A 25,698-nucleotide genomic window follows, 5' to 3' on the forward strand; every position below is an offset into this window, starting at 1 on the left:
ACGTTCTGCAACTAGTCCGAGCAAACGAGAGAACAATTCTCGCTTTATTAAGGATGATAAGAACAACATTAACAACTCTTTTAATCAAAGGATGCAGGCCAACATTTTGTTAGATCTGTTCCTAGCAATTCCCAAAGGCATCTCTATGTGAAAGATTTGAACAGAAACAAGGGAAAGTTTCACAAATTACTTCGAATTTCACGGAATTGCAAAGATGTTCAATGAGAAGTTGGTTCAGCTATTCACAAATTCCATTGCTAAGGATGCTTATAAATTCCTGAATCCAAACTTGACTCACACAAGAAAGGGTCCCAGAATCACTAATTTGCTACTTGACTGACTACAGATGTGTTAACTCTTCTTGGCAAGCCGGGGGAGGCTGATCCAGTCTTTGTGCTCCTCCATCGCTAAAGATGCGCATTTATCTTGTAACTGATGTCAATATATTTTGTGCTCGTATGGCTTATACACAACTAAAACCTTCTGCCTCTAGTCCCACAAGTATCCTTCCTATACAAATGCATCTGGGGGGGCTGCTTCTGGAATCTGGGGGAAAATAAAATAAAAGAAATATCAGTTACACTACAAAAGTGTCTTCAAATCAAGGCTCCAACTGCGAAATAATCATTCACATGTAGTTTTTTATTTTTAGTTTCACAAATCACATGTAATTTGAGTAAACAACAATTGTATTTATAAATCGCAGAAAAAGTTATAATGATTACTTTATTGTGAATTCTTTGCTATTGTAAGCTATTATTGTAATTATTATGTGAAGGATCATTATTCATCATTAAAATGGCCACACCAGTTTTTTAGTACATTGCTGCACATGTAGAATAAGGTGATCCATAAATCTCCAACACTGACAAAGCCATTATGTAATTGCAAGTCGTGCCTACAGTACATAGCACAAATTTAATCCTTTTACCTCACCAGGATTCCATTTCTCTTTTAACCAAATATTCAAGTCCCCAGAAACATTCTCCGTTTGCAAATTATTCCTGCAGAATTCAGAAACGAACCAAATATAAATATGAGAATATGACATTGTTTAAACTCAAACACAATAATTTGTTAACTTTCAATTGCAAATTCTAGTCCAAGAAATAAAATAAATAAGACTGATTTTATTCAAGATGAATATCCCAAAAGACTACAACAAATATCATAAAGAAAGTGCATCAAAGCACTGAGGAAAGACATCGATGCCCTCAATTTTAATGGTTTTTTTTTTTAACTTAAAAAAAGGGTAAATGTGATGATATATGTGGCCATACATGAAGCTATAAAGGTCAAAACGTTTCAAGCCAGTCAAGTATGTTGTTTGATTCAAGCGTTTTGAGTATATTAATGAATTAAAAATAGGTTACAGATGCATCATTTAATATTTTCAAACCTTCATATTATGAAAAAGGAGGGGGGCGGGGGTTGGGGGGAGGCTATAACTATTTATAGTTACTCTTGAAACACAAATCAGTAAACTTTGTTATGCGAGTGGAAAGAAATTTCTGATTTACTAATACTTCCATCTATTAGCTTACAAACAATCTTATTAGTTTCTCAACAAACTTACACCAACTGAACATCTGTGCTTGCTGGTCCACCTGCACTAAAGTTATGCCCATTTGGAAGGATGGGCAAGTGGTTACTAGTTGAACTGGAAATTTGTGCAGGTGCTGCTGGAGGAGAAAATGAGTTACTTCCAGCATTTATGCTACCACTGTTGCTGAAGCCTGCAATGCTGGACGTAAAGGAATTTCCAAATGTCTGAGAAGGAATTTGGGTGCTAAACAAACCTGCCATATCACACCATCAGAAGCACTGCAAAAACATCTACAGGAGTAATGCAGGAAAGGAAACCTTCAACTATTCTACCTTCACTTCTAAATGGAAAATTGTTGGCTCCAAATGCACTTGATGTCTGGCTAGAATTTGGGTTAGCACTTAGTTTCCCAAATGCATTGTTTGAAGGTGTAGAGGGCCTGAAAGGATTTGCTCAACAAGTTTTTAAGAGCCCAACAGCGATAAAAGAACTGGATTTTCCAGAAATCCGTATGACCCTTTAGTAAGACCAGTAACCAAAGCTGTTCTGTATATCAATGAAAACTAAGATTTCTGAGATAACCACAAAGATTTTAATAATTGATTCTTACCTTATTCCAAAACCCATATTTTGTGATGCACTTAGCTGACTAAAGCTCGAGACTGAAGGAGGGTCACCATTTTTGGCAGTCAGTGGTAATGCATTTGGTTTGGCCAAAGAAAATGGGATTTGGCTAGCAAGAGTTGAGTTTGGTGGAACTGCATATGGCTTATGGAGGAGATTATCAAACTCAACCAACTTGGAGCTGAGTAAATTCCTCTCTCTCTCAACCTGTAGCCAATGTAATTATTAGCTCAGTAAAAAGCAATGCTATTTATCAATATGAACTACAACACAAACATCTCTTGTACTTTTTTAAAGAGAAACAGTCAATAAACATAAGAAAGCAAGGAAGTCTCAAATAGAACAGAGCAACAATACTTAATTGCCAAAACTAATCTTCTTTCTTTCTTGCGGCCATGGAAAAATATTGGTACAGATGTCATATATTGGCATACAAACCAATTACAGTAACACCAATGGAACCACATATAGGTTGGGGCCTTGGGGAAAAGATCTCCCAAGTATTATGCAGTTAACCGCTAGACTGCGAAGAATACTTCATGAAATGGTGGAGTAGCAGAAACTATAGCGTATGCTCGGAGGAAGCATCACATTATATATTATATTATAATAAATAGATATCTCTCTTGACTTCAAGACTTGAATGGAAAAAAAAAGTGGGGGAGGGGGGGGGGGGGGGGGGAGGGATGGGATTTAGCCTTATTCTTTCTACATCTAAAAAATTCTTCCTTTTTAAGATAATACTAGGCGCCCACTAATGGAGTTGTCATTGAATGGGTACCTCAATTTAATATGTCTACTTCTTATATATTCTTTTCTTTTTACTGGTTATTGTTACATGGCTATTCATTTTATTAAAACTACTCTAGGAGTACATAGGCCCTACCTTAAAACTAGAATGCCTAGGCATGCTTGCTTAGATGGTGATGATAGAGAAATCCACTGTGAACTTGACAGTATAGCTTAAAGCCATGGACAAAGTGACATCTCTAAAAGTGAAACTACTCTAGGAGTACATAGACCCTACCTTAAAACTAGAAAGTCATTTTCCTTTTCTTTTTCTTTTTTTGCCTTTTTTGCTCAACATTAGCGATAACCAAAATGCAAGTACTTTAACTTTCTGAAATACTTCTTCAATCTAGGTCTTAGTCTTTGATTACCTCCAGACCTTGCATGCTTTCATATAATAGTGTTATTTTTCAGAAACTATTTGTATCAATCGGCAGTTGGTTGTTAGGTTTTAAGCCGTGTATTGAATGAGTTTGAATTTCTTTTTCTTATCCTGAGGGTTGAAGTTTAATGATTATATTATTATTATTATTATTATTTTTCATACTCCGGGTGCCCAACACAAGGGGTGCATTCTATGGCGGAAATGGAGGGAAGCAATTCTTGCAACAACTGGTTGCGGCAGCGCTTGTGACTGGTTGGAACTTGGTGTCGACGACAATAATACTTCTAGGTATAAGGTTGTTTATTCCGTTAAGGATGCCGGACAAGCAGCTAGCGATCGGAGACAATGCTGTGCATGGAGAGGAGGCTTATGCTCTCTGGGGCGATGGGGAAAAGTATGACTCAACAAAGCAAGGTTGGAATACATCATTGTACTCGCAGGACATTTACTCTTTTAATGATATTTTCCGATTACTTATTAAAAAATAATGCTTTTCATAAGGGACACAAACTTCACAATGAGAACATAAAAAGGACATTCACCCTCTTACTAACTGAATTTCCTTTATAATAGGGAAAAACATGTATGATCGAAGAAAAGACTCATGTGGGCGTTAGAGCATTGAGAGGACCTTTCTTGCATGTACTAAAGTGAGAACGTTGGCTTTGGAATCAAAACACACCGATCAATTTGAGGTCCAGTCAAAATATTCTCAAATGACTTGCTTAATGCTAGTTAGTCTAAACATTTTAAAGTTTGCATTTATTTTAACATTCAAAATCATAGTTCAAATCTCAATAAACTTACAGCTAACCTGAAAACTGAAAAGGAGGTAAATAACTGTTCCTATGTGTTTCCTTTCAAAACTATGTTTATTACTTTCTAGTCAGTGATTGATTGGACTTATATTTTCATCTCTAAAAGATGTTAACAAAGCGAAGTCCTTCATTTTAAGCTTCCCAAAAAAAAAATCGATGTAAACTTGACACATTGTAATACAATGCAACAGCTAAATTAATATATTCCCAACTTTCCAAGTTTCAGTCACTTAAGAAACTCAGCATATCCTCATCCTAAAATAGTTAGTAAATGTTATAGAGTTGAATTGAAAGAAGCATGCACAAGGTGAATTTCAACTATCAAACAACTATAAGGGTTAAAACATCCTGGGAATGTTTATAAACGTGCACTTGCAGAAGAGTAAAATGTGGTATGTCAGATTTTCTCACTATAGACTGAAAGCTCAACCCACGTCTAGCATCATCATATGCTGCTGCCCGCAATTCTTCATGGCTAATATCACCAACAATTTCACAAGGTCCACTGCAAACAGAAGAATTCCAAACTCATGCCACAGTTGGGTTTTCATCCTCATCAAGAGGTCAGAATATGGTAGACTTGATAGTAGTTCAAAGAAATACGTAAAATAGAAAACCAAATTGCTTATTCCATCCTGTGAAAAATTTATAATTATTAAATTTTTTCTGAGATTGCACATAGTATAATAATTTAAATAGCAGGACATTCTTGAATTATCTGTTCTGCAACTGAACTATATATATATATATATATATATATATATATATATATATATATTTGATAAGTAGTGTTGTATATATCAAAAAGCGCAAATTTAAAAGGGCGCAACCTTATTACACAGGAAGTATAACAAAGAACGCCTAAGAGCACCCAAAAAAGACCCTACACTCGCAAGGAGCAAGCACCCACAAGAAACCCAAAGAGACCCACCAAATCGACCCTAAAAAGCAAACACCCACAAGGGCTACATCCCAACAGAAAAACCCGAAAGGAAAAAGGCTACAACACTGCCCTTAGTTGCGAAATCCCTAAATCCCTCATCACCACCTGCATCAACTCCGACTGCATCAATACTGAACTATTTTAGATGAACCATGACAACAACATATACTTCAACTTCTCTAAAATGCACAGCTTTTTCCCAATTTCTATATACAATAGGCATATTCAACTTTGAAGCTGTCCAAAGCCAAGTAGGAAAACTCACCTGCGAGACAATTTGCTCCATTTTTGGGAAGTTAGAGTGTGTTAAATCATCACTTATCCAAAAAGTTTAAACTGATAGAAAGAAATAAATTTAATCACTTAATCAAAACTTTAACACTCCCCCTCATGTGTGGGCTCAAAATCCCTCCCTTTTGAATATGTGAGGCCCAACACATAGAATATTTTAATTGAATGGAGGTAAACTGACGAAATCAGAATTCGAACTCAGGAGAGTTAAAGTATTGATTAAATGATTAAATTCTTCTCTTCCTAATCAACTTAAAGGATAATTTGTAATTTAACATGGTGAAAATGACTAATCCAATCACACTTCCTGAACCAGCAAGCCACTCACCAAGGGTGGTTTTACGACTAATCGTCCCTGCCAACACTTTAACAAGGTTCCTTATCTCTCTCTCTCTCTCTATTTTTTCTTCACGAGTGGAAGTGTGAGACAAATCCATTTGAAGAAAGCTTGCAGTGCAGACCCTGATTAGTGCTCACAACCAAAGTTGTTAAGAAAATTGATAGTAGTTCTTCAAAATTTCTAAGAATAACCCCACAAAAAGTCATCTAGGATATCATTTTTCAAAAACACACTTACCGCAATTCCTATTAGTTTTAAATAATAAAAGATTGATGGCAGCAACTGTGCTTGATTTGGTTATTGAGACATACTTTCTAGAATGAGCATAGCACGTAAGCTTCCAAAGTGGTCTTTCATGCTCAAAATCTTCAGCAATTTGGCGTCTGCAAGTCTCAGGGTCTGTGCATCTTCAAGTACATTAATTTAAATTGGATCAGGTAAACCGTTTAAGTCATGAAGAAGAACTAATGCAAAGATATAGAGCTACAGATAAAGAAAAGCATAACTTATATATAGACAAGTACTAACTTATGATTTGCAGCTTGAGTCTGATTATCAGATTGTCGTGAAGCACCAGCAGTAGGTGTGGAGGTGGAACGAGTCCATGTGTTTTGAAAAGGCTGTCCAGAAGAAAATTATTATCAACAAGCATAAAATGAAAAAATAAAAAATAAAAAATATATATATTCTCGGTAACAATAGATGCACTGGAACCATCTGGAGCATGTTAACTCAACAAACTTTTGGAAAAATCATGTCATCCTTCAGTTGGTTACATTCTTAATGACTTAGATGCCCAAGTAACAATATAGAATCCCTTTCTTTAGGCACATAAGTAAAGATTTAGGAAGGGAAAGAACCTTAGATTGGTTCTGTTTTGATCCAAAATCTGTGGCCCGTTTTGAAGCAGAGCTGTTCTGAACACCAAAACCAAAAGGATTGGGCTTCTGCTGTGGTTGTGAGCTAGTTTGAGTCTCAAATCCAAACGGACTTGGCTTTTGCTGTTGATTTGAGCCTCCAAAGACATTAGATTTTGGGTGTTGCTGAATCCCGTGAAGATATCTACACGCTTCACCATATCGACAGCTGAAAGAGGTAGGGAAAAGATTGAAAAAATTGAAAATAAAGGAATGAGCAAGTACACAACAAGAGAAGTCCATATCTAAGTTGAAAATGAAATTAACATCTAATGCATACTTTAAGTTTGTTGACAACAATCATAATTTAAATTAACATCCCACATGATAATAAATGCAAAACTGAACGCATAATAAAACCTTAAGGCAGAAACAAGACCGAAGTATCAGGCAATATAGTAGGCACAGCAGCAAGACAGTATGAAAAGAACATTCTTATTCTGATTGATTACAACAACAGATCTCTACGAAAAAGAAAACAATTCGATAGGAGATAGCTACTAAAGATTCAATGACAAATTACCTCACTATATTTAACAGGAAGGTCTAATCATAAGCTAAGATTTGCGTGCTAAACAAATGGAAGAATTAAAATCTGATATTAAATTGAACATGGAGAACAGATTCAGAGAACAAAAGGGCTCCTTCATTCAATGTCTAGATATATGAATAGCTCTAAAATAGGGAAGCAAAAAATAGAAAAGAAGAGTGGAAGAAACCTAACCGGTGTCCCAGCAAAGCAAACAAACAGAACAAATATACAAAAAGGAGCGATAAAGCGGATAGAATTGAGTGCTCACTGGCCACGCTGAAAGTTTCTGCAGGGTTCGTTCTTACTATACTGCATCTTCTCCTCTTTCTACTTCTCTGGGGACTGGGGAGAGACGGAAACAAAGAGTACGCCGACTGACTACTGACTACTAATAAATATGGGACAAGGTTTCCTTATGAATTCTAGAAATTTTTTTCAATTTAGTCTATAAGAGTAAATACATATCCTATATTAATATGTGAGATTTACATATTTAATAGCAAAAATAAAATTAGAATAAATTTTATTAAAAATTCATGTGTATTTCACATATTATTAAAAGAATAGACACTGATAAAAAAAATATAACACATTAATTTTATAGATTAAGTTAAAAAAAATTATTCTAACCCAATTTAAAATAAATCTATGTCCATAAATATGTATGTTTATATTTTAGTAATGACTATGACTATTGCAGCTCAATCGCCATCTCGTTCTCATTTGGTAGGTCAATGTGATTTTTTTTTTTTTTTTTTTTTTTTTTTTTTTTATATCTAACTAGAATTAATTTAAGGGTCGAATTGTTACATTAATCTAACCAGGATGAAAATATATAATATTTAACATTATTTTTGATAATTTATCCTTCCTATTGGTTCAAAGGAAAGAAAAAGAAGAAAAATTCATTTTATGGTTTAAATTAAATTAAATTTAATTATTACACAATATATATTATTATTACGTTATTTAAAATATATATATATATAATAAAAAAAATAGAATTCAAATCATGAGCATTTTACTTAAAAAGAGAAGACAAACTTCCTCATTTCTAGTTGGGCATCTAAACTAACTAGCCCTACAAATATAGTTTAATAAACCGAGTTGGGCTTTTTTTTTTTTTTCTTTTTTTTTTTTTATGGGAGGAAATAGATTGGGGTGGCTAAGTGTACTGGTCAAGTCAAAGTCAACACAGCCCATTAAGATTTGCAGCCCAATTAAAATGATGGTTTCGAGCCCTTCACTGAAATGAGAATGGGAGAGAGAGAGAGAGAGAGAGAGAGAGAGATGTTCGTCGTTGTTGCGGCTTTGTGAGCTTTCGTTAATTAAAGTGAAGCAAAGCTCAAACCTTATTTCTGTACTCTGAACAGTGACCATCATCAATTCAAAATGGAAGAAGGTACAGAAACGAGGACGACGAAGATTAGGGTATTTGTGGGAGGATTGGGAGAAAGTGTGACGGGCAATGATCTGCGGAGAATATTCGGCTCATTGGGAGTGGTAGAGGGACTGGACATTGTGAGGACCAAAGGTCGCAGCTTTGCCTACGTCGACTTCTGCCCCTCCTCCCTTAACGCCCTTTCCAAGCTCTTCAGCACCGTACACTTCTTTCTTTTCCCTCCCCTACTTCTTTGCATAATTTCTAGTATTGGATTTGCAAGGATTGGTGAATACCCATTTGAGCATGTTTATTTACATGTTATTTCTAGTTCCAACTCTTGATTAGGATCTAATTTCTTTTCCTTCAAAATGAGAAAGATTTTTCCTTTCTTTTATACTAACTCTTTACTGAAATGTTTGATTTCTTGAATGAAATCTCATGGAATAACTAGTGCCTTTTTGATATGAATTATGGGATACCCATTTGAAGATGCTTTGATTTCATTACAACTCGTGGATGGTTCTTGCTGATTTGCCATTTTGCCTATTTAGCTTGTTATTCCATATGTGGGTTGTTACCCCTATATAGCTTGTTACATGAATTCATGTATGTGGGTTCTTTGATAACTTTTTGGAACATTTTTTGAATGTCAATATTGTGTTTCATCACTATCGTGGACCGCATACATGAATATGCCTTTTTTATTTTTTTATTTTTTTTATTTTTATAAGTAATTGTTGTGCTAAAGAACACAATTATAGTAAATAAGGATGATAATCACACACAATAACACCAAAATTTACACGGTTCCCTCAATGTGCTAAATTCCAAAACCCAATAGGAAAAGCAAAACCAGCAGGCCCACACATTAAATTCAAGTCACAACCTCAACAGTAATTAAGATATCATTAAAAGCATAAGGTGCCCCATGTATACATGAAGTATACAAAAGAGAAGCCACCTAACTAGTAGGGGCAAAAAGAACAAGAAAATCATGATAACTAATAAGCAAAGGAGAAACTTCAGCAAATCTCAAAAGATACAAAGTGTTGAAAAATAAAAATTTAATCTCCTCCAAAGTCCTTCAGTGGTCTTCAAAACTTCTATAAATCATTCCCTCTATAGACACTACAAAAGGTATGAAAGCACCATATTCCATACTACCGCACTTAGAGTGCTGCCGATAGTCTACCAACAAGCATACAAATCGACTACTCGTCTAGGTATAACCCAAGACAAACCAAATCGATTAAGGAAAACATTTCAAATGGCATAAGCAACCTCGCAATGAAGAAGAAGATGATCTACTGACTCCTCATTCTTTTTTAAACCAAACCTATCAACCACAATGACGTGCTACTTCCGGAGATTGTCCAATGTAAGCATCTTTCTTAGGGCCTCCAACCACTTAAAAAAGGCCACCCCCAACAGAACCTTAGTCTACCGATCACTCTTCCAAGGGAAAAGAAAACCATTATGACCACCCATGACACTATAGAAGGATTTAACAACGTATAACCCCTCTTTTGGAAGGGAGTCGCACCAACTTGTCTTCCCCTTTCAGTCTCATTCTCACTAAATGCAACATCCTGAAGAATGAAGCAAAGGCATCTACCTCTCAATTATAAGCCGTTCTAACAAAACTCACGTTCCACTGATCAACACCTCCAGAAAATTATACTTGAGCCACATTTAAAGCATCCTTTGCACAAGCAATACCAAATAAAACTGAAAGGCATCCTTAATAGAATCAAAGGAAAGACTATCACCACATGCCTCCAACTAAACTGCTCAGTAAACAACTTCTTATAAAACTAGAAAATGCGCTTGTTGATTTCCGATTGATTGGTAGAAATTGTGCCATCAATCAACAAAGAGTCAATGGGATTCCTTTTTCTGTTGGAGTTTGCCATTATGTGAAAAAAAACTTCATGCACTTGTCACCCTTCCTGAGCTACAAGATCCTTGATATCAATATGCTATATACACACTCCATTATTTATTTATTATTATTTTTTTTATGACGGGGAACCTCGACAAGGCAAGGCCCTTCGCACCCACCCCTGCAAAGTAAATCTCAGACCCGTGCATTGCACCTTTGGAAATTTTCCTACACGAATCAGGGTAAATCGCTTGCTTTTTATACCAGGGGGTGTGGCCCCAAGGGGGAGTTTGCACCTAGCAAGTCTCGGACTTGGGATCTAAGGGATGATACTCCCTAAGACCACAAGCCTCAACCACTAGGCCAACCCCTTGGGGTTTACTACTACATTATTTTTTTTTTATGCAAACATGCTAAGTAATTAGATGATTGCTTATCTACAATCTAGTTCGAATAGGATTCTCATGGCATTATAGATTTAGAAGAATAGGCATAAAACATATCCATAACCTGAAAAGGAAAAAACAAATTGAAATATTTTCAAGTCTTTACTTATGAATGATTGGATATCTACAAACAATTTCACCTTTATTAAAAGATCCAGTTTCTTCTTTGTTAAAACACATTTGGCATGCTATTGACTTCTTTATGTGGTAATATATGATTCTTTGGCACTCAAATACATGTTTTCCAGATCCTTTAGCACTGTGCTAGAACAGCTTTGGCTAGGTTACATCTAAATCCTTATCAGTAAGCACAGTTTATTATGAAGCTTAAATTACTAGCATTTTTAAATGAGACTTTGTTAAGTTGATTGAAATTATGTACAACATCAACATGCATATACACCAATCTCCCATATACGGCTTTGTTGAGACGACTTACTAAGAAGAGAGATCTCAATTTTTTCCATTAAGGACGTTATATTTTGAGGCTTTAGTTTCTAGTTCGGATTTTTTTTTTTTTTTAATAAGTAATGAAGTTTATATTATTATTAAAAAGCATAAGGCGCCCCTAAGTACACAAGCAATATACACAAGAGGCTCCAAACGAGCAAGAAACCCAAACAAAACAGCAAGACTACCCACAAAACCAAACACCCGACAAGCCCCCAAAATCAAAACCCACAAAACAACAGAACCCGACACCCCCGAAGGCACTCATCACTAGAAAGTGTGAGTCTTACCTTTCTCCCGTCTAGAGGATGCTCCCTTAACATCATAATTGATGGAGCGTTCTAGGTTTTTAAGCTCCCATCTACCCTTAACCTTCCGAGTGGTAACCTCTAAGGTGACATCGATCCCCTCACACGGATCCCCTATCAAAGCCCAGTCCAAGCGGGTGGCAGGAGGGAAATCGCCCAAAGGGTAAGGAAAATCTCCTTCATCCACAACCCATAAATCTTCGTCTTCCCTACCCCAGCAATCATCGTCTTCCCCACCCCATAAATTCTTGTTCTCCTCTTCTCTATCCAACAACTCCGAAGAAGCCGCACAAGAAGGAACAAGCTGGGCACAAAACGACAACACTGCCTCAGCGATCAAGCTATTGTCCATACGCCTAAATCTGCTATCGCTCATCTTGCAGTTATAGCACTGCACGGGTTTAAAAGACAACAAAGATGGGGTGCCCAACCTACGGCCTAGGAACCCCTCCCGAAACCAACCCAATAGGAACGGAAGGAGGATGGGCCAAACCTGAAGCTTCCTTACTTTGGATTAGGGGCTTGTTAAGCTTACTTGAATTGGACGAAGAAGACAACTCGCTAACTACAGGCTCTGATTCTGAAGGGTTGATTTACTGAGTATGTCAGAAAGCTTTCCATAGCAAACCATAGAAAAAAATAAAATAAAAAAAGACATGCCCATATTCCTAGATAGAACAACATCTCTGCCATCCATGTTCTTATCAGAGCAGAGATCCCACATTTACAATGTATAGTCCAAAATTGCTCTCTTGGAAAAGCCGTTGAAATTTGCAAAACCTTGTAGTAGTCAGTGAAATACAACCAATGACAAATATGTGTTGTTGAGAGTGAACTTAGCAATTGCAAATTTTTGGTGGACAAAATGGAAAACAGCACAAGTCAAATAGAGATGATGACTCAAAGAACAATAGAAAATAGAAACATTAACTTACTGCAATCTCCATAATGCTCCGTGTTGTGGATTTTCAATACTATTCTTTGTTTATAGAAACTACATATATTGTTATAAAGATTGTAATCAACTAATCATGGACAGAACTAATGTGATGCCTTGGAAAGTTAAGTCTCATATTGAGTGGGTGGACTATAAAGGTATGCATTTGTAATAAATCCTACATTGATCCTTTCCTAGGAGAGGTTGGGTTGTATAAGTGACTCTAAGGAACTTCAGTTATAACTTTGTCCTTTTGGGGTATAGGTCAATATAGTTATTGTTTTCCCTAAGTTATACAAATGCAACCAGGTAACATCATGTGACGTTGGGAAACTGTTGCGCGATGTGAGTCCTAATGAGGATATTTTGTCTTGCAAGGAATAGGGAGCAATAGTGGCTGACCTTAGGAATGTTTTTAGATAAGTAATAATGCATTAAGAGCGCAGAGGGGCGCAACCCAAGTACACAGGTAGTATACAAGAGAGCGACTAAGTAGGGGAGAAAGAAGAAGAGAACATAAAGAGAAAATCAGAAACATCGATCACTAAAGGAGCAAACCATCCGGCTGTCCAAGTGAATAAGGTGTACAAAAAGAAGTGAATAAGATCCTCAAGGTTCTTCGACAAATCCTCGAAACATCTCGCATTCCTTTCCTTCCAAAGACATCATTGGAGACACAGGGGAGCCATCTTCCAAACCACAGCACTACTAGTTCTACCTCCCGCCCACCAACTGGCAAACATCTCCATGACGCTTCTAAGCATAACCCAACTCAAGTTAAAGCGAGAGAAGATGACCTCCCACAATTTGCGCGCGACCCCACAATGAAGGAAGAGATGATCCACAGACTCCCCATCCGCCTCACACATACAACAACGATTAATCACAACAATACCTCCCTTCCGAACATTATCCAGCGGAATGTTAGCAATGATCAGCTCATTGGGACATTAACTGCACTAGGTTGGTGCATGATTAAGAGGTGGACTTCAGCTCCTCTTTCTTCAATGTTTTGCATTCCACTAGAGTGGGTATGGAGGGTGATAATAGACTATGTTGGACGCGCTCAAATGGAATATCTTTTGAGGTCAAATCTTTCTACAAGGTTCTTCTTCCTAATATTGACTCCCTTTTTTCTTGGAAGAGCATTTGGGGGACTGAGGCTCCTTTGAAGTGGGCTTTCTTTATTTGGACAGCTTATCTTGGGAAAATTCTCACTTTGAATAATCTTTGCAAGCGTCACATGATAGTGATAGAATGGTGTTGTATGTGCAAAAAGAGTGGGAAAACTTTGAATCATCTCTTCTTCATTGTGATGTTGCATGAGAGCTGTGGAATATGGTTTTTTAGATGTTTGGGGTAGGGTGGGTTATGCCTAGACGAGTGGTGGATCTTTTAGTGTGTTGGAATAGGAGAGTCTGCCGTAATGCCATCATTATTGTTTGGAATGCAATTCCTTCCTTTTTATGGCGGTGCATTTGGAGAGAAAGGAACACTCAAAGCTTTGATGATCAAAAGTGAACGAGCTTGGATCTACAAACTTGCTTTCTTAAAGCCTTATTTGAGTGAATCTCTGCCTTACTCTGTGTCTCTAAGAGCACTAGCAGCAGATGCCCTATATGACATTCCCTTCCCTATATTTAGGAAAAAAAGAGAAGAAAAAAAAATCACAAAAACGCATCCACATCAAAGGCCCTATATTTAACCTACCCCAATGGGTAGCTACAGTGTTTCCCAATGCATTGGGAAACACTATAGCTACCCAACCCAATATTTTATTCACAAAAACTTTTCACTCTCTCACGTCTATCTCTGTCTCCTTCCAAAAACACTTCACCTTCCTTCAACCTCCAATACTCAAACCCTCATTTGATTTACCAACTCATCTTCGAACCTCCTAAAAAAAAAAACTCATCTTCATTTTGCTCAGGGAAAAAAAAAAAAAAAAAAAAACTCACCTTCCTTCAACCCCCAATTCCCAAACCCAAAAATCAATGGAAACGTGAGAGAGAGAAAGATACAGAGAAGAGAACAGAGAGGGGGGACGAAGGAGAAAAAAGACTTGCCTTCCCCCAATTCCCAAACCCAGAAATCAACGAAAACGAGAGAGATTGAGAGACAAAGACGAGAGAGAGAGAGAGAGAGAGTTTGAGAGACAGAGAAGAATCAAATGAGAGAGAGAGAGAGAGATTGAGATACAGAGAAGAGTCTAGGGGACAAAGGAGAAAGACTGAGAGAAAATAAATATGTTTATGGAATAAATAAATAAAAAAGTAAAAGTAAAAAAATATTATTTTAATGATATAGAAAATATTAAGGGAATCTATTGTGCGGTGCATTTGGATAGGGAATAAAAAAGTAGTTTTATTCCTTAAATTTAGGGAAAATTGTTGGGTATTTGCTGCTAGTGCTCTAACTATGTACATTTTTGTTCTTTTTTTCTTGTACTTGATTTGTTGGGTGTTTTCTCTTGTATACTTCATGTCTACTTGGGTTGTTCCGCTTGTGCTTTTAATGATTTTTTTTTTTTTTTACTTTTTTTTTTTTGGACAAATAAGTGATTCATTGAAAAGCGCAGAGGGGCGTAACCCTAGTACATAAGAAGTATATAAAGAAATGCCCCACTATAGACAAAAAGAGGAACATAAAGATAAAAATTGAGACATGGTGGAAATCTTAGGCACACTACAAGCTTCGGTCCAATGGAACAATGTTTGAATAAGCAACTTTTTGAGCTCTTCCATTGACCTTTCTTAATCTTCAAAGCATCTTGCATTCTGCTCTTGTCAAATGATCCACATAAGACACAATGGTGCTATTCGCCACACCTCCTTAGCTGAAATATTACCATGTTGACCACGCCAACACACTAACAAATCTGCCACCCCTCCAGACATAACCCATGTGACATCAAAAAGAGTGACTACTACACTCCATAACGCTCGTGCCACTTCACAATGAAGGAGAAGATTGTTGATAGACTCACCACTTTGCTTGCACATGCAACACCATCCCATCACAATGATACCTCTTTTACGCAAGTTGTCAAAAGTCAGAATCTTTCCTAGAGTCGCCATCCACACAAAAAAACTGACTCACTCTTTGACTTTCCATATACTCCTCCATGGGAAAGTGGAAGTTTTTGTTCCCGAAGAAGAGAGTATGCGAAAAAAAGATTTTACCTGAAAAATATTTCGTTTGGAAGGATTCCACAACATGTAGTCTGTTACTCCCATACGCCTGTGAAAAGTATATAAGTTCCTAAAGAACACTGTCGCCAACTCTAGCTCTCAATCTTAGACAGCTTGTATGACGGGGACATTCCACTGTATGCTGCCATTGGACAGTTGCATATGATCCTTAACCCATGCCTCCTTATTGCAAGCTATTCGAAATAATTCAGGAAAAGCTTCCTTCAAGGGCTGATTCCCGCACCAATTATCGTGCCAAAATCTAACATGGGAACCATCACCTATCCCAAAACTAATAAATCTCGAATAAACTTTCCATCATCTCCGAATATGTTTCCACACTCCCACTCCATAAGGACCCTCCACTACTTTGGTACACCAACCGCTATTCATGCACCCATGCTTGACCTCAACAACCAACCTCCAATATGCCTCCCTTTCCGTAGCATATCTCCATAACCATTTACCCAATAAGGCGAGATTAAAAGTGTGTAAGTTTTGGATGCCCAAACTTCCATCTTGCACGGGTGAGCAAATTTTAGTCCATTTCGCTAAATGAAATTTAGTCTCCTCATTTAGTCCACCCCATAGGAAATCTCTTTGTAGTTTCTCCAATATGTGCGCCACACTCACCGGAATAGGAAATAGAGACAAGAAGTATGTATGGAGGTTGGACAAAGTGTTTTTAATCAGTGTGAGCCTCCCACCTTTAAATAGATACATTTTCTTCCAACCCGCCAATTTCCTTCTCATTTTGTCAACAATGTCATTCCAAATGGTAGTAGACTTGTAAGACGCCTCCAAAGGAAGACCTAAGTATTTCATGGGTAATCTTGCCACCCTACAACCAAAGATTCTTGCCAGCCTATCAATGTTCTCCTCACCAATTGGAACAATCTTAGACTTTGCCAAATTAACTTTTAGCCCCGAGACAGCTTCAAAGCATAAAAACAGACATCGCAAATTTTTGAGTTGATCCTCATTGGGACCGCAAAAGATCAATGTATCATCAACAAACAGCAAATGTGAGACACTGAATCCAAGATTGTTTCTCATCCCCACAAAAAATCTAGACACAAGATTACTGTTTTCTGTAGCCTCCATCATCCTACTCAACCCCTCTATAACAATAACAAATAGAAAAGGAGATAGTGGATCCCCTTGTCTTATGCCCTGAAAGCTACTAAAAAAGCCTGAGGGTTCTCCATTAATCAAAAATTGAATATCGGACTGTAGAAATGCAAAACGCTATCCAGTTCCTCCATTTTTCCCCAAACCCACTTTGTTGCAATATGAATAGCAAAAACTCCCAATTCACATGATCATACACCTTTTTTAAGTCCAATTTACATAACAAACCGGATTCTCCATACTTAAGCCGACTGTCAATGCATTCATTTGCTATCAGTACCGAATCTAGAATCTGTCTCCCCTTGATATACGCATTTTGAGACTTCGATATTATCTTCTCTAACACATTTTTCAACCGATTAGCTAGCACTTTGGAGATCAATTTATACACAATTCCCACCACACTAATAGCTAGAAAGTCCTTTAACTCCTCCGCCCCTGCTCTTTTTGGAATGAGCACAATGAATGTAGCATTTAGACTTTTCTGAAACCTTTCCTTGCTGTGGAAATCTCAGAAAATAGCCATAATGTCTTCTTTAATTACTTCCCAACATGTTTGCACAAAACCCAATGAAAAGCCATTAGGGCCTTGAGATTTGTCTCCTTGTAGCTCCTTAACCACCTCTAACACCTCATTTTCTTCAAAGTCCCTTTCTAACCGCAACCCTTCCTCAATACCAATAGATTGAAAGGATAAACCATCTGATGTCGGCCTCCTACTACATCATTTAGTATATAAATGGGTATAGAATTGAACAATGTGCTCCTTGATATGAGTGGCCTCCAAAGACAAAGAACCATTAATAATTAAAAACTCAATGGCGTTGTTTCTTTTGTTTGAGTTTGCCATCCTATGAAAAAATTTAGTATTCTTGTACCCCTCCCTTGACCATAGTGCCCAAGATTTCTGACGCCAACTTATCTCTTCACGCAACAATAATCTTTCCAACTCCGAAGATAACTCCTCCTTGCTCCTCCTTTCCTCCTCATTCAACCACAACCTTCCCCACTAATATCAAGCTTCCTAATGTCATCCAGCAACATCTTCTTTCTTTTCCCAACATGCCCAAAAACCTCATTATTCCATCGTCGTAGATCACCTTTAAAAGCGTTTAATTTGCATGCAAGCACATAGCTGGAACGCCCAATAAATTGATAAGATTGCCACTAGATTTTCTCCTGATCTACAAACCCCTCAGATTTCAGCCACATATTCTCAAACTTGGAAGTATCCACCTCTTCTCTTCCTTTCCCCACAATCAAGTAAGATGGGAGAGTGATCCGACAATAGGCACGGGAGTCTTTGTTGAACCACATCCGGAAACTTTTCTTCCCAGTCAGTAGATAATAAAAATCTGTCAATTCTAGTCCAACAATGGTTATTTGACCAAGTATATTGCCCACCCACCAAAGGGATGTCCAGCAAACCTTGATCAAAGATGAAACTAGAAAATTCCTCCATGGGAATTGCATACCATGTAACACCTACCCTTTCACTTGGATATCTAATGGCATTAAAATCACTACCAATGCACCAAGGCACTTCCCACCAACTCATGATGCCGACCAATTCATCCCACAAAAGTTGTCTATCATTATTATTATTGGGACCATACACACCTGCAAAAGCCCATTCAAAGTTGTCACTGACTCTTTGGAAATAGCATGCAATGATGAAACTCCCCACACTAACATCCAATTTTTCCACTACCATTCTATCCTATATTAACAAAATGCCTCCAAAAGCTCCATGTGACCCTACATAACACCAATCCATGTGAGAGCAACCCCACAAGCTCCTTGCTATTTCTCTAGTAACTTGCTGCAATTTAGTTTCTTGTAAGCATACAATATCCGCTTTCTACTCCCCTATAAGGCCCTTTATCTTCATTCTTTTTTCCTCCAAGTTCAGCCCCCTTACGTTCCACAATAAAATTCTTGGCTTCATTAATCAACCCTCCCTTTCCCATTGACCTTGATTGCAGTCCCTTTCTTGCCATCATAATTAATAGAACATGACAATCGTTGTAACTCTCGTTTACCTGTGGACTTTGTTGATAGAGGTGCCACCACTATGTCCGCCACTGGAGAACTTGTTTTGTTCTTTCGATCAGCTTCAATTGCTCTGAACAGCGCCATTATCTTTTCCTCATGCCCTTCAAGTGAGAAATTAACAACATGGCAAAAACCTTTCACTCGTTCCACAACCCATTCACAAGTCTCTTCCTTAGTCAACTCACCCGCCAGCATGTCCCCCCTTTGTACTGCCATGGGTTCACAATCCACCACTTCTCTGGAACTGTATCAATTCCTTGCCAGTGAGCTGCTTGTCTTCGTGAACAGAGTTTTCCCCTTCGACAAAAATTATTGGCCGTTTTAAAACAATTGGCTTGCTGTCCATTGGGGTCCACCAACATCTTAGGGAATTCAGAGCTACTTCTTTCATCTTCTCCCCCTTGCCCTCACATCTATTTTGCAATTTGTAGCAGCCCTCCGCCCCTATTGTCACCAGTGCCTTAGTCAATTTGTTCCCCTATGCAGCCTTCCTATTGATATCTTGCTCAAGCTGCTCAACGCCCAACTCTGACACTGTTCTGTCCAATTCTGGCGTTTCCTCCACTTCTGGGCTACCTCCGACTGCCACCACAAGCCATGGGTTGTCTGCTATGTGCTCCCGAGTCTGCCCAAAGGCCTGGTTTTGCCTGCTGATGCTCCATCTCTAGGCCAATTTCCTGTCCAGCCCAAGAATATGCCACGCTCACTTCAATCTTCTCCAGACAGCTATTTATTTCCTCCTTAAATGCTACCAACATATTGCGAATTGCCATAATATTCCCTTCCGTTATGAGCTGCGAAAATCTTTTCTCATTAATTCCAGCATGATCCACGGTCAACTTGTCTTCAGCACTTTCCTGAATGGGCTTCTCCTTGACCGTTACAGCACCATGGTCGCCAGCGAGTTGAGTGCCAGCCTGTAAATTTTGCGAGATGGCCAGAGCCGGAATCCTTTGCTCAGCCTCCATCCCCTTACCCATCACTGCCTCCACGTAAGACACCTTTCCATGGACTCCTTGCAAATCTGTTACTATGTTCCCCATCTTTGCCTCCGGAGCCTTACTCGCATGCGTTCCTTCTAAGCATTGTTTTTCATGATGCTGTTTCAGCCATAATAATTGCATTCGACATTCCTTCCAGCCCATTCTTTCATCTCCCTCCAGTATGATAACAAAGCTTCTTCTTCCACTCCCACCATATTCTGAGAGCTCCATCAAATTCCCATAGTTATTCCTTCGCCTTTGTAACACATATTCGGTGTTACCGAACCAGAAGGTCCTCTAATTCTCTCTGGTCTTATTGTTGTGAGACAGGTAATCCCAAGACATTAAGAACCAGAATACTGTCGGCCATGCCATGATCACCGGCCGAGAAACACCCTTACTTTTTTCCGCCAAGCGTACACCCCTTCACACTTCTGACCTGAATTCAAAAGACTTATTTTCTATGTAAAAAAACCCCTGATACCCCATTCTTCTTACCGAACTACTACTGCCTGCCACTTGATGGGCGGGGTAACCACCCCTTACCTTCAAACAAAGACACAATGCTGAGGGCCAATGCCACAGTTATACATTTGGGTAGAATTGATATAGTCAAAGATGGTTCTAGCCCAATAAGGCGTCCAACAAGAGCAGTTGAATACAATGAGAAGATGTCAATTTCTCTACTCAGGAACTTTGTTTGCTAGGGAGCATAACACAAATGGTTTGATGGATAATGCCATATTCAAGAAAATATTTACCATGATTACCAAGTGTTGTAGTTTGTTTGAACGGTTTAGACACAAAAAAATGTGGAGGCACATTACTTACTAAGAACAAAAAAGTGAGTCCTAATGAGAATATCAAGGATTAGAGTGGAGAAGATTGTGATGGCCTAGAAAGTTGAGTCTCACATTAGATGGGTGGATTATGAAGGTGTTATATGAGCGCTAAGTCCTATAGTTACCCCTTACCATGTGAAACTAGGCTATATAAGTGACTTTTTGAAGAGTTCTAATTGCAACTTTGATTAGTCCTTTTGAAGTATGGCACAAATGTATGTAGCTAACACTTTTCCTGGATTATGACAACTAAAACATTTAACACCATTGTTAAAAAACTCGATGCACAATGTGCGATGGGGTAGCAACAACAGAAGTAAATTCCCCTAGTGAGAGACAATGGTAAATATCCCTGAAGGCAGAGGTGTTCTAGTTACCTGCTATGTTGTATTACCTTCGAATCCAATATCTATGTAGCCATTCTGATTTATCTTTGAGAAAACAGTTTTGTGTGCACAGCTAAGCACTTTACTGAATACCCTTATAACTTCAAATAGCCAACCTATTCATCTGTCATCTTTCTTCTTTCAATCCAGTATGGATGCGTAATGAGAATCTGGAACTTCTTTGTAATATGTGCTGAATATTATTGCCTACACTCATCTCCTGCTCTATATCTACACAGTATAATGGGTGTGTCTGGAAGGGGGGGAGGCTGAAGCTTGAGAAGGCTAAAGAACATTTTCTTGTTCGTTTAAAACGAGAGTGGGCAGAAGAAGCTGAACTTGCCAGTAGGGCACCCAGTAATGGTTTTGATGCAGATGAAGACATGGCCTCATCCAACAAGCCTAAGAAAGTCGTCAGTTCAGAAAAAAAGCAACTTCGGATTTACTTTCCCAGCTTAAGAAAGGTGAGGTTAGGGTCCTGAAGATTTTTTTATTTGATATTTTTGTTCTTTCTTTTTGGGTTGGGTGCGGGTTTGGGGGGGCTTCTGACTGCAATCTCATAGTATGTTTAGATTCATATTTGCACGAGTTTATTCATCTCATTCACACAACTTATCTCTACTATTATGTGTCTATATGTGATCAATTCTCATTTTCACTCAACATCACTGCACCAACACTTGTATCAAGCATTTTGAGGCACTGTTTGTTGAAACTGCCCTCTGTATGGCTATTTATGAACTTGTTGTGCAGGTTAAATCTGTGCCATTTAGTGGAACTGGCAAACACAAATACAGCTTCCGACGTGTTGAAGTCCCTCCTCTCCCAATTCATTTTTGTGATTGTGAAGAGCATTCTGTTGATCATCACACTACAAAAGAAAAACAAACTTGTGATCTGGAAGCAGAAAGTGGGGAAATGAACAAGGAAGAGCTTAACATAATGAATTCAGTGATGAACAAGCTCTTTGAAAGGGAAAAGGTTGTATCATATTCTGCACATAGTGGAAACAGACTCGCCAAGGAAAGAGATGATTCTGCAAAATCAATTCATAGTCCGCAATTTGATGACAGTGAAGCAGATTCTGCAACAGATGAAGATAACCTCATAATTAATGTGGTGTCTAAGAGAAACAACAGGATGGCTTTGATACCTGTCCGGGAAATGGAAATAATTTCTGAAAATCAGGTAAAGTTTAATGTTCAATTGGTAGAGTACATTTGTTCCTCTGTTTTACTTGTTATCCCTGTAGTTTCTTTCCTAAATTTCTCTCTTTCTTGGACTCCCTAGGAATCAGGACTCAATGGAACACGAACTTCTAAGGATGGGCAAATTCAGAATATCCTCAAAGTACTGAAACAGAATATTAGATCTCCTAACAAGAAGAGGAAATCAGTTCTCAATCAAGGAAGTGATGATAATGGATCTCTGCCTGCTACTACTAGAGGCAAGGGGAAGTTGAAAACCCATTCAGACGAGTCCGCGAGACTCTTTGGAGGTCAACTGGCTGAACCAGAATCTGATATCCAACAATCAGCTACAATTGTTTCATGGTCTCAGAAGTCCTCGTGGAGACAACTTGTTCGTGATCAGGGTGACACTTCATTCAGCATGTCACATATATTGCCAGGCATTGCTTCTAGTGAGGAAGAGCAACCAAAACTCGATGGTTCATGTGTGCTTGGCGTGCCTGACTCCACCATCAGCAAAGACGACAACTTAGCAAGTCATGGTTCATGTGTGCCTGACGTGCCTGACTCCACCATCAGCAAAGGCAACAACTTAGTAAGTCATGGAGATCACTTGGAAAGCCAGTCGGGTGAAACAATTAAAGAGGAGGTCGTGGAAACTCAGCCTGCGAAGCCTAGTGTAGCATCAACTAAATCCGGCAGGGGTTCCTCATGGCTTCAGAAGTCCTCGTGGACACAATTGGTTAGTGAGAATAAGAATAGCTCATTCAGCATTGATCAAATTTTGCCTGGTATTTCTTATGAAAAGCAAGTCATAACAGAGCCCGACAGTGGGGACATTGTTGATTCCACTGACGGCAATCCTAACAATTTAGGTAAACATGATAGTAATTCTACTGAATATGGTTTTATAACTATGGAAATTGGAAAGAACAGGAATGTAGTTGGGAGTAATCTGGAGAAGAATCAACCGACTGTTGTGGGCAGTAATAAGGCTCCTGGTCCAATATTTGAGAAGAGAAGCGATTCAGCAACAAAGCTGGTATCTGGTGGGAGTGAAACGTGTTCTTTTATGAGAAGTGCGGCTTCATTGAAAGAGTGGGCAAAAACTAAGGCTGCTTTAAGTGGATCCCGCAAGAGAAAAAGTGGTGAGAAGTAGATGCTTCAACATGGTGGAGTTATTTTTGTAGTAAAAGCTTTTTGACATCATTATAGTTGTCTTACTCCCATCAAGTGTCCTTTTAATATTCTCTTGGCCGTGCCCTCCGCAATGTTGTCTAAACTTAGATGTGCTTTTGTTTCATTTTCTTCTTTTTTTGGTTCCCCTTTTGTTTCAGAAACGAAGTAAACAACTATACAAATTTCGAGTTCACGTAAGGTTACTTAAAGCATATACAGGAATCCTCTATACTAGAAAAAATAATGTGTGCTACATAGAATTATGTGCCCACAAAATTCTTGGGTGATGTGACAACTGTTCAGCCTGTGTTTTGAGTCTGTACACTTTCGCTGCACATAAAGCTTCGGTCATATTACAGGCTCGAGTAGACATGGTGAAGATTTGGGGAATAACAAGAGAAATCTGGAGCTCATGATCCAGATTCGTATGAAAAAAAAAAAAAAAAAGTGATTTTTATTTGATTTGAGTTAATTTTTGTTTTAAATTTGAATTAAACTTTGGTCAGGAGGCTCCTTAAAACCCCTGATTTACAGTCTCCAATCCCTAATTGACACAAAAGCAAAAACTCAAATTGCACAAAAATAAAATGCATCGCACCACATTAGATTTGAGCTCAAAAGAGAAGAGGTTCAGAGAACCTCGTGGCTGGGTGGCCAAACCCAGCTATCCAGCCATGGCTAGGTCACACACAGCGGGGTCTGGCTGTGACTCATCTTCTCCAGCGCTTCTCTAACACCTTGAGCCACCGATTCTGGCCTTTAGGGTGATAAAATCCTTAAATGGTTAACCTTACACTTTTAGATTTTAGTTTTGAATCTAAAATCGAGTTTTTAGACATTAGAAACGAGTTTTGAGACATTAAAAACGGGTTTTGAGGCATTAGAAACGAATTTTGGAGCATTAAAAATGAGTTAGGAGGTAGGTCACGGCGGGTTTGAAGTAGGTCAGACCCAATGAAAAGCCATTAGGGCCCGGCGGGTTTGAAGCAAGTCAGACCCAATGAAAAGCCATTAGGGCCCGGCGGGTTTGAAGCAGGTCAGACCCAATGAAAAGCCATCACGGTGGGTTTGAATATAAAATCGAGTTTTTAAGCATTAGAAACAAGTTTTAAGGCATTAGAAACGAATTTTAAGGCATTAGAAATGGTTTTAAGGCGAGTTACAGCGGGTTTGAAGCGGGTCACACCCCACCCCGCGGGTCTCTGGCTAGACCCACAGTGTGGGTCTCCGGCTGTCTAGAGATCAGTGAACCGCAGCGGTGGTTCTGCTAGTTGCTTCGGCAAACGGCGGGTTGTGCTGTGCTTGGGTCTCCGACAGTGGCTTCGTGGCGTAGATTTTTGCCTGGGTTCTCCTGGTTTGTTTTATGCTGTTTTCCTATCTATTTTGTGTTTTTCATTTTGCTGATGTGGTGCATCCCTATTGGATGTTGTAAACTACCTGTTTTATAGCAGGTCCGGACCATAGGGGCTCTCTTTAAATTTAGTTTAGATAATTTTTTAAGATTTCTTTCATCTATTTTGGCGTAACTAGTACAAGTATCACTTGTGATATAGTGACATGTCACATGGATGTACTGAGTTGTCTCCTATATGTGGCATAGGGGATAAGTGTCGTGTTTTTATGCACGTGGAGTTTTATTAAAAAATTAGATGAAATCAAGACAAAAGTACTAAGTTGGTATTTTGGTTTACTAGAGGTTCCACCTATGCCAGTTTTTGAAACTAAGGTGGACAGTTGATTTTGGCTCAAACCACAAGTATCAGAAATGTATTTAACCCCAAAAAATGATTAATACACTTAACTCCTCTTAATTATCACTCATTTATATGTTACCATGAACTATCACGTCACATTCAACACCTTTCAATTACCAATCGCTAGCACAAAAAAATTCCCTCTATTAGCCTAAATCATTAAAATGGATCGAATCTTGAACGCATAACATACACCTATGTTTTTTTAGTGAACTATCAACTCATTTGCACTTTTAACCCCAATGTTTAAAAATTGACACTTTACCCCCTCCCCCCCCCCCCAACAAAAAAAAAACTTTCAAATTGTTGCAATTTGACTATTTTGACTTCTTCTTTCCCAAAATACCCCCATCCCAAGTTAAAAAATTTAAAATTTTAAAAGAAAAAAAAATTAA

The 25,698-nt window shown here is 38.3% G+C and overlaps 2 protein-coding genes across 3 annotated transcripts; one reads left to right on the forward strand and one right to left on the reverse strand.

Annotated features, from left to right (window-relative positions):
* Positions 1-165: 165 nt before the first annotated feature.
* Positions 166-7,580, reverse strand: LOC132189468 (Zinc finger C-x8-C-x5-C-x3-H type family protein). 2 transcript variants are annotated; one of them, XM_059604205.2, is made up of 10 exons: positions 7,454-7,580; positions 6,597-6,822; positions 6,265-6,356; positions 6,048-6,143; positions 4,574-4,667; positions 2,157-2,377; positions 1,879-1,985; positions 1,577-1,799; positions 937-1,004; positions 166-546 (listed from the first exon to the last, which is right to left on the reverse strand). In XM_059604205.2, the coding sequence occupies exons 1-10, from the start codon at positions 7,498-7,500 to the stop codon at positions 464-466; spliced, it is 1,257 nt and encodes a 418-aa protein (XP_059460188.1). In that variant the 5' UTR covers positions 7,501-7,580; the 3' UTR covers positions 166-463. The 2 variants fall into 2 exon arrangements, with proteins under 2 accessions (XP_059460188.1, XP_059460189.1); XM_059604206.2 differs by having other exon boundaries at positions 932-1,004; positions 7,454-7,579.
* An 872-nt stretch (positions 7,581-8,452) lies between these two features.
* ROS3 (RNA-binding (RRM/RBD/RNP motifs) family protein) lies at positions 8,453-23,763 on the forward strand. Its single transcript, XM_059605321.2, has 4 exons — positions 8,453-8,787; positions 21,420-21,644; positions 21,934-22,368; positions 22,471-23,763. The coding sequence occupies exons 1-4, from the start codon at positions 8,578-8,580 to the stop codon at positions 23,527-23,529; spliced, it is 1,929 nt and encodes a 642-aa protein (XP_059461304.2). The 5' UTR covers positions 8,453-8,577; the 3' UTR covers positions 23,530-23,763.
* Positions 23,764-25,698: the final 1,935 nt, after the last annotated feature.

This window comes from Corylus avellana, chromosome 9, assembly GCF_965113065.1.
Source record: "Corylus avellana chromosome 9, dhCorAvel1.hap1.2, whole genome shotgun sequence".
Taxonomy (NCBI): domain Eukaryota; kingdom Viridiplantae; phylum Streptophyta; class Magnoliopsida; order Fagales; family Betulaceae; genus Corylus; species Corylus avellana.

What these genes read in the sequence shown, in the direction of transcription:
- ROS3 (XM_059605321.2), top strand. Translation starts at nt 8,578, where the DNA reads ATGGAAGAAGGTACAGAAACGAGGACGACGAAGATTAGGGTATTTGTG. An exon ending in TTTCCAAGCTCTTCAGCACC is followed by an intron (nt 8,788 to 21,419) that starts GTACACTTCTTT and finishes ATATCTACACAG; the next exon opens with TATAATGGGTGTGTCTGGAA. An exon ending in AAATAATTTCTGAAAATCAG is followed by an intron (nt 22,369 to 22,470) that starts GTAAAGTTTAAT and finishes TGGACTCCCTAG; the next exon opens with GAATCAGGACTCAATGGAAC.
- LOC132189468 (XM_059604205.2), bottom strand. Translation starts at nt 7,500, where the DNA reads ATGCAGTATAGTAAGAACGAACCCTGCAGAAACTTTCAGCGTGGCCA. An exon ending in AGAAACTTTCAGCGTGGCCA is followed by an intron (nt 6,823 to 7,453) that starts GTGAGCACTCAA and finishes TACCTCTTTCAG; the next exon opens with CTGTCGATATGGTGAAGCGT. An exon ending in GGTTGAGCTTTCAGTCTATA is followed by an intron (nt 2,378 to 4,573) that starts GTGAGAAAATCT and finishes CATTGGCTACAG; the next exon opens with GTTGAGAGAGAGAGGAATTT.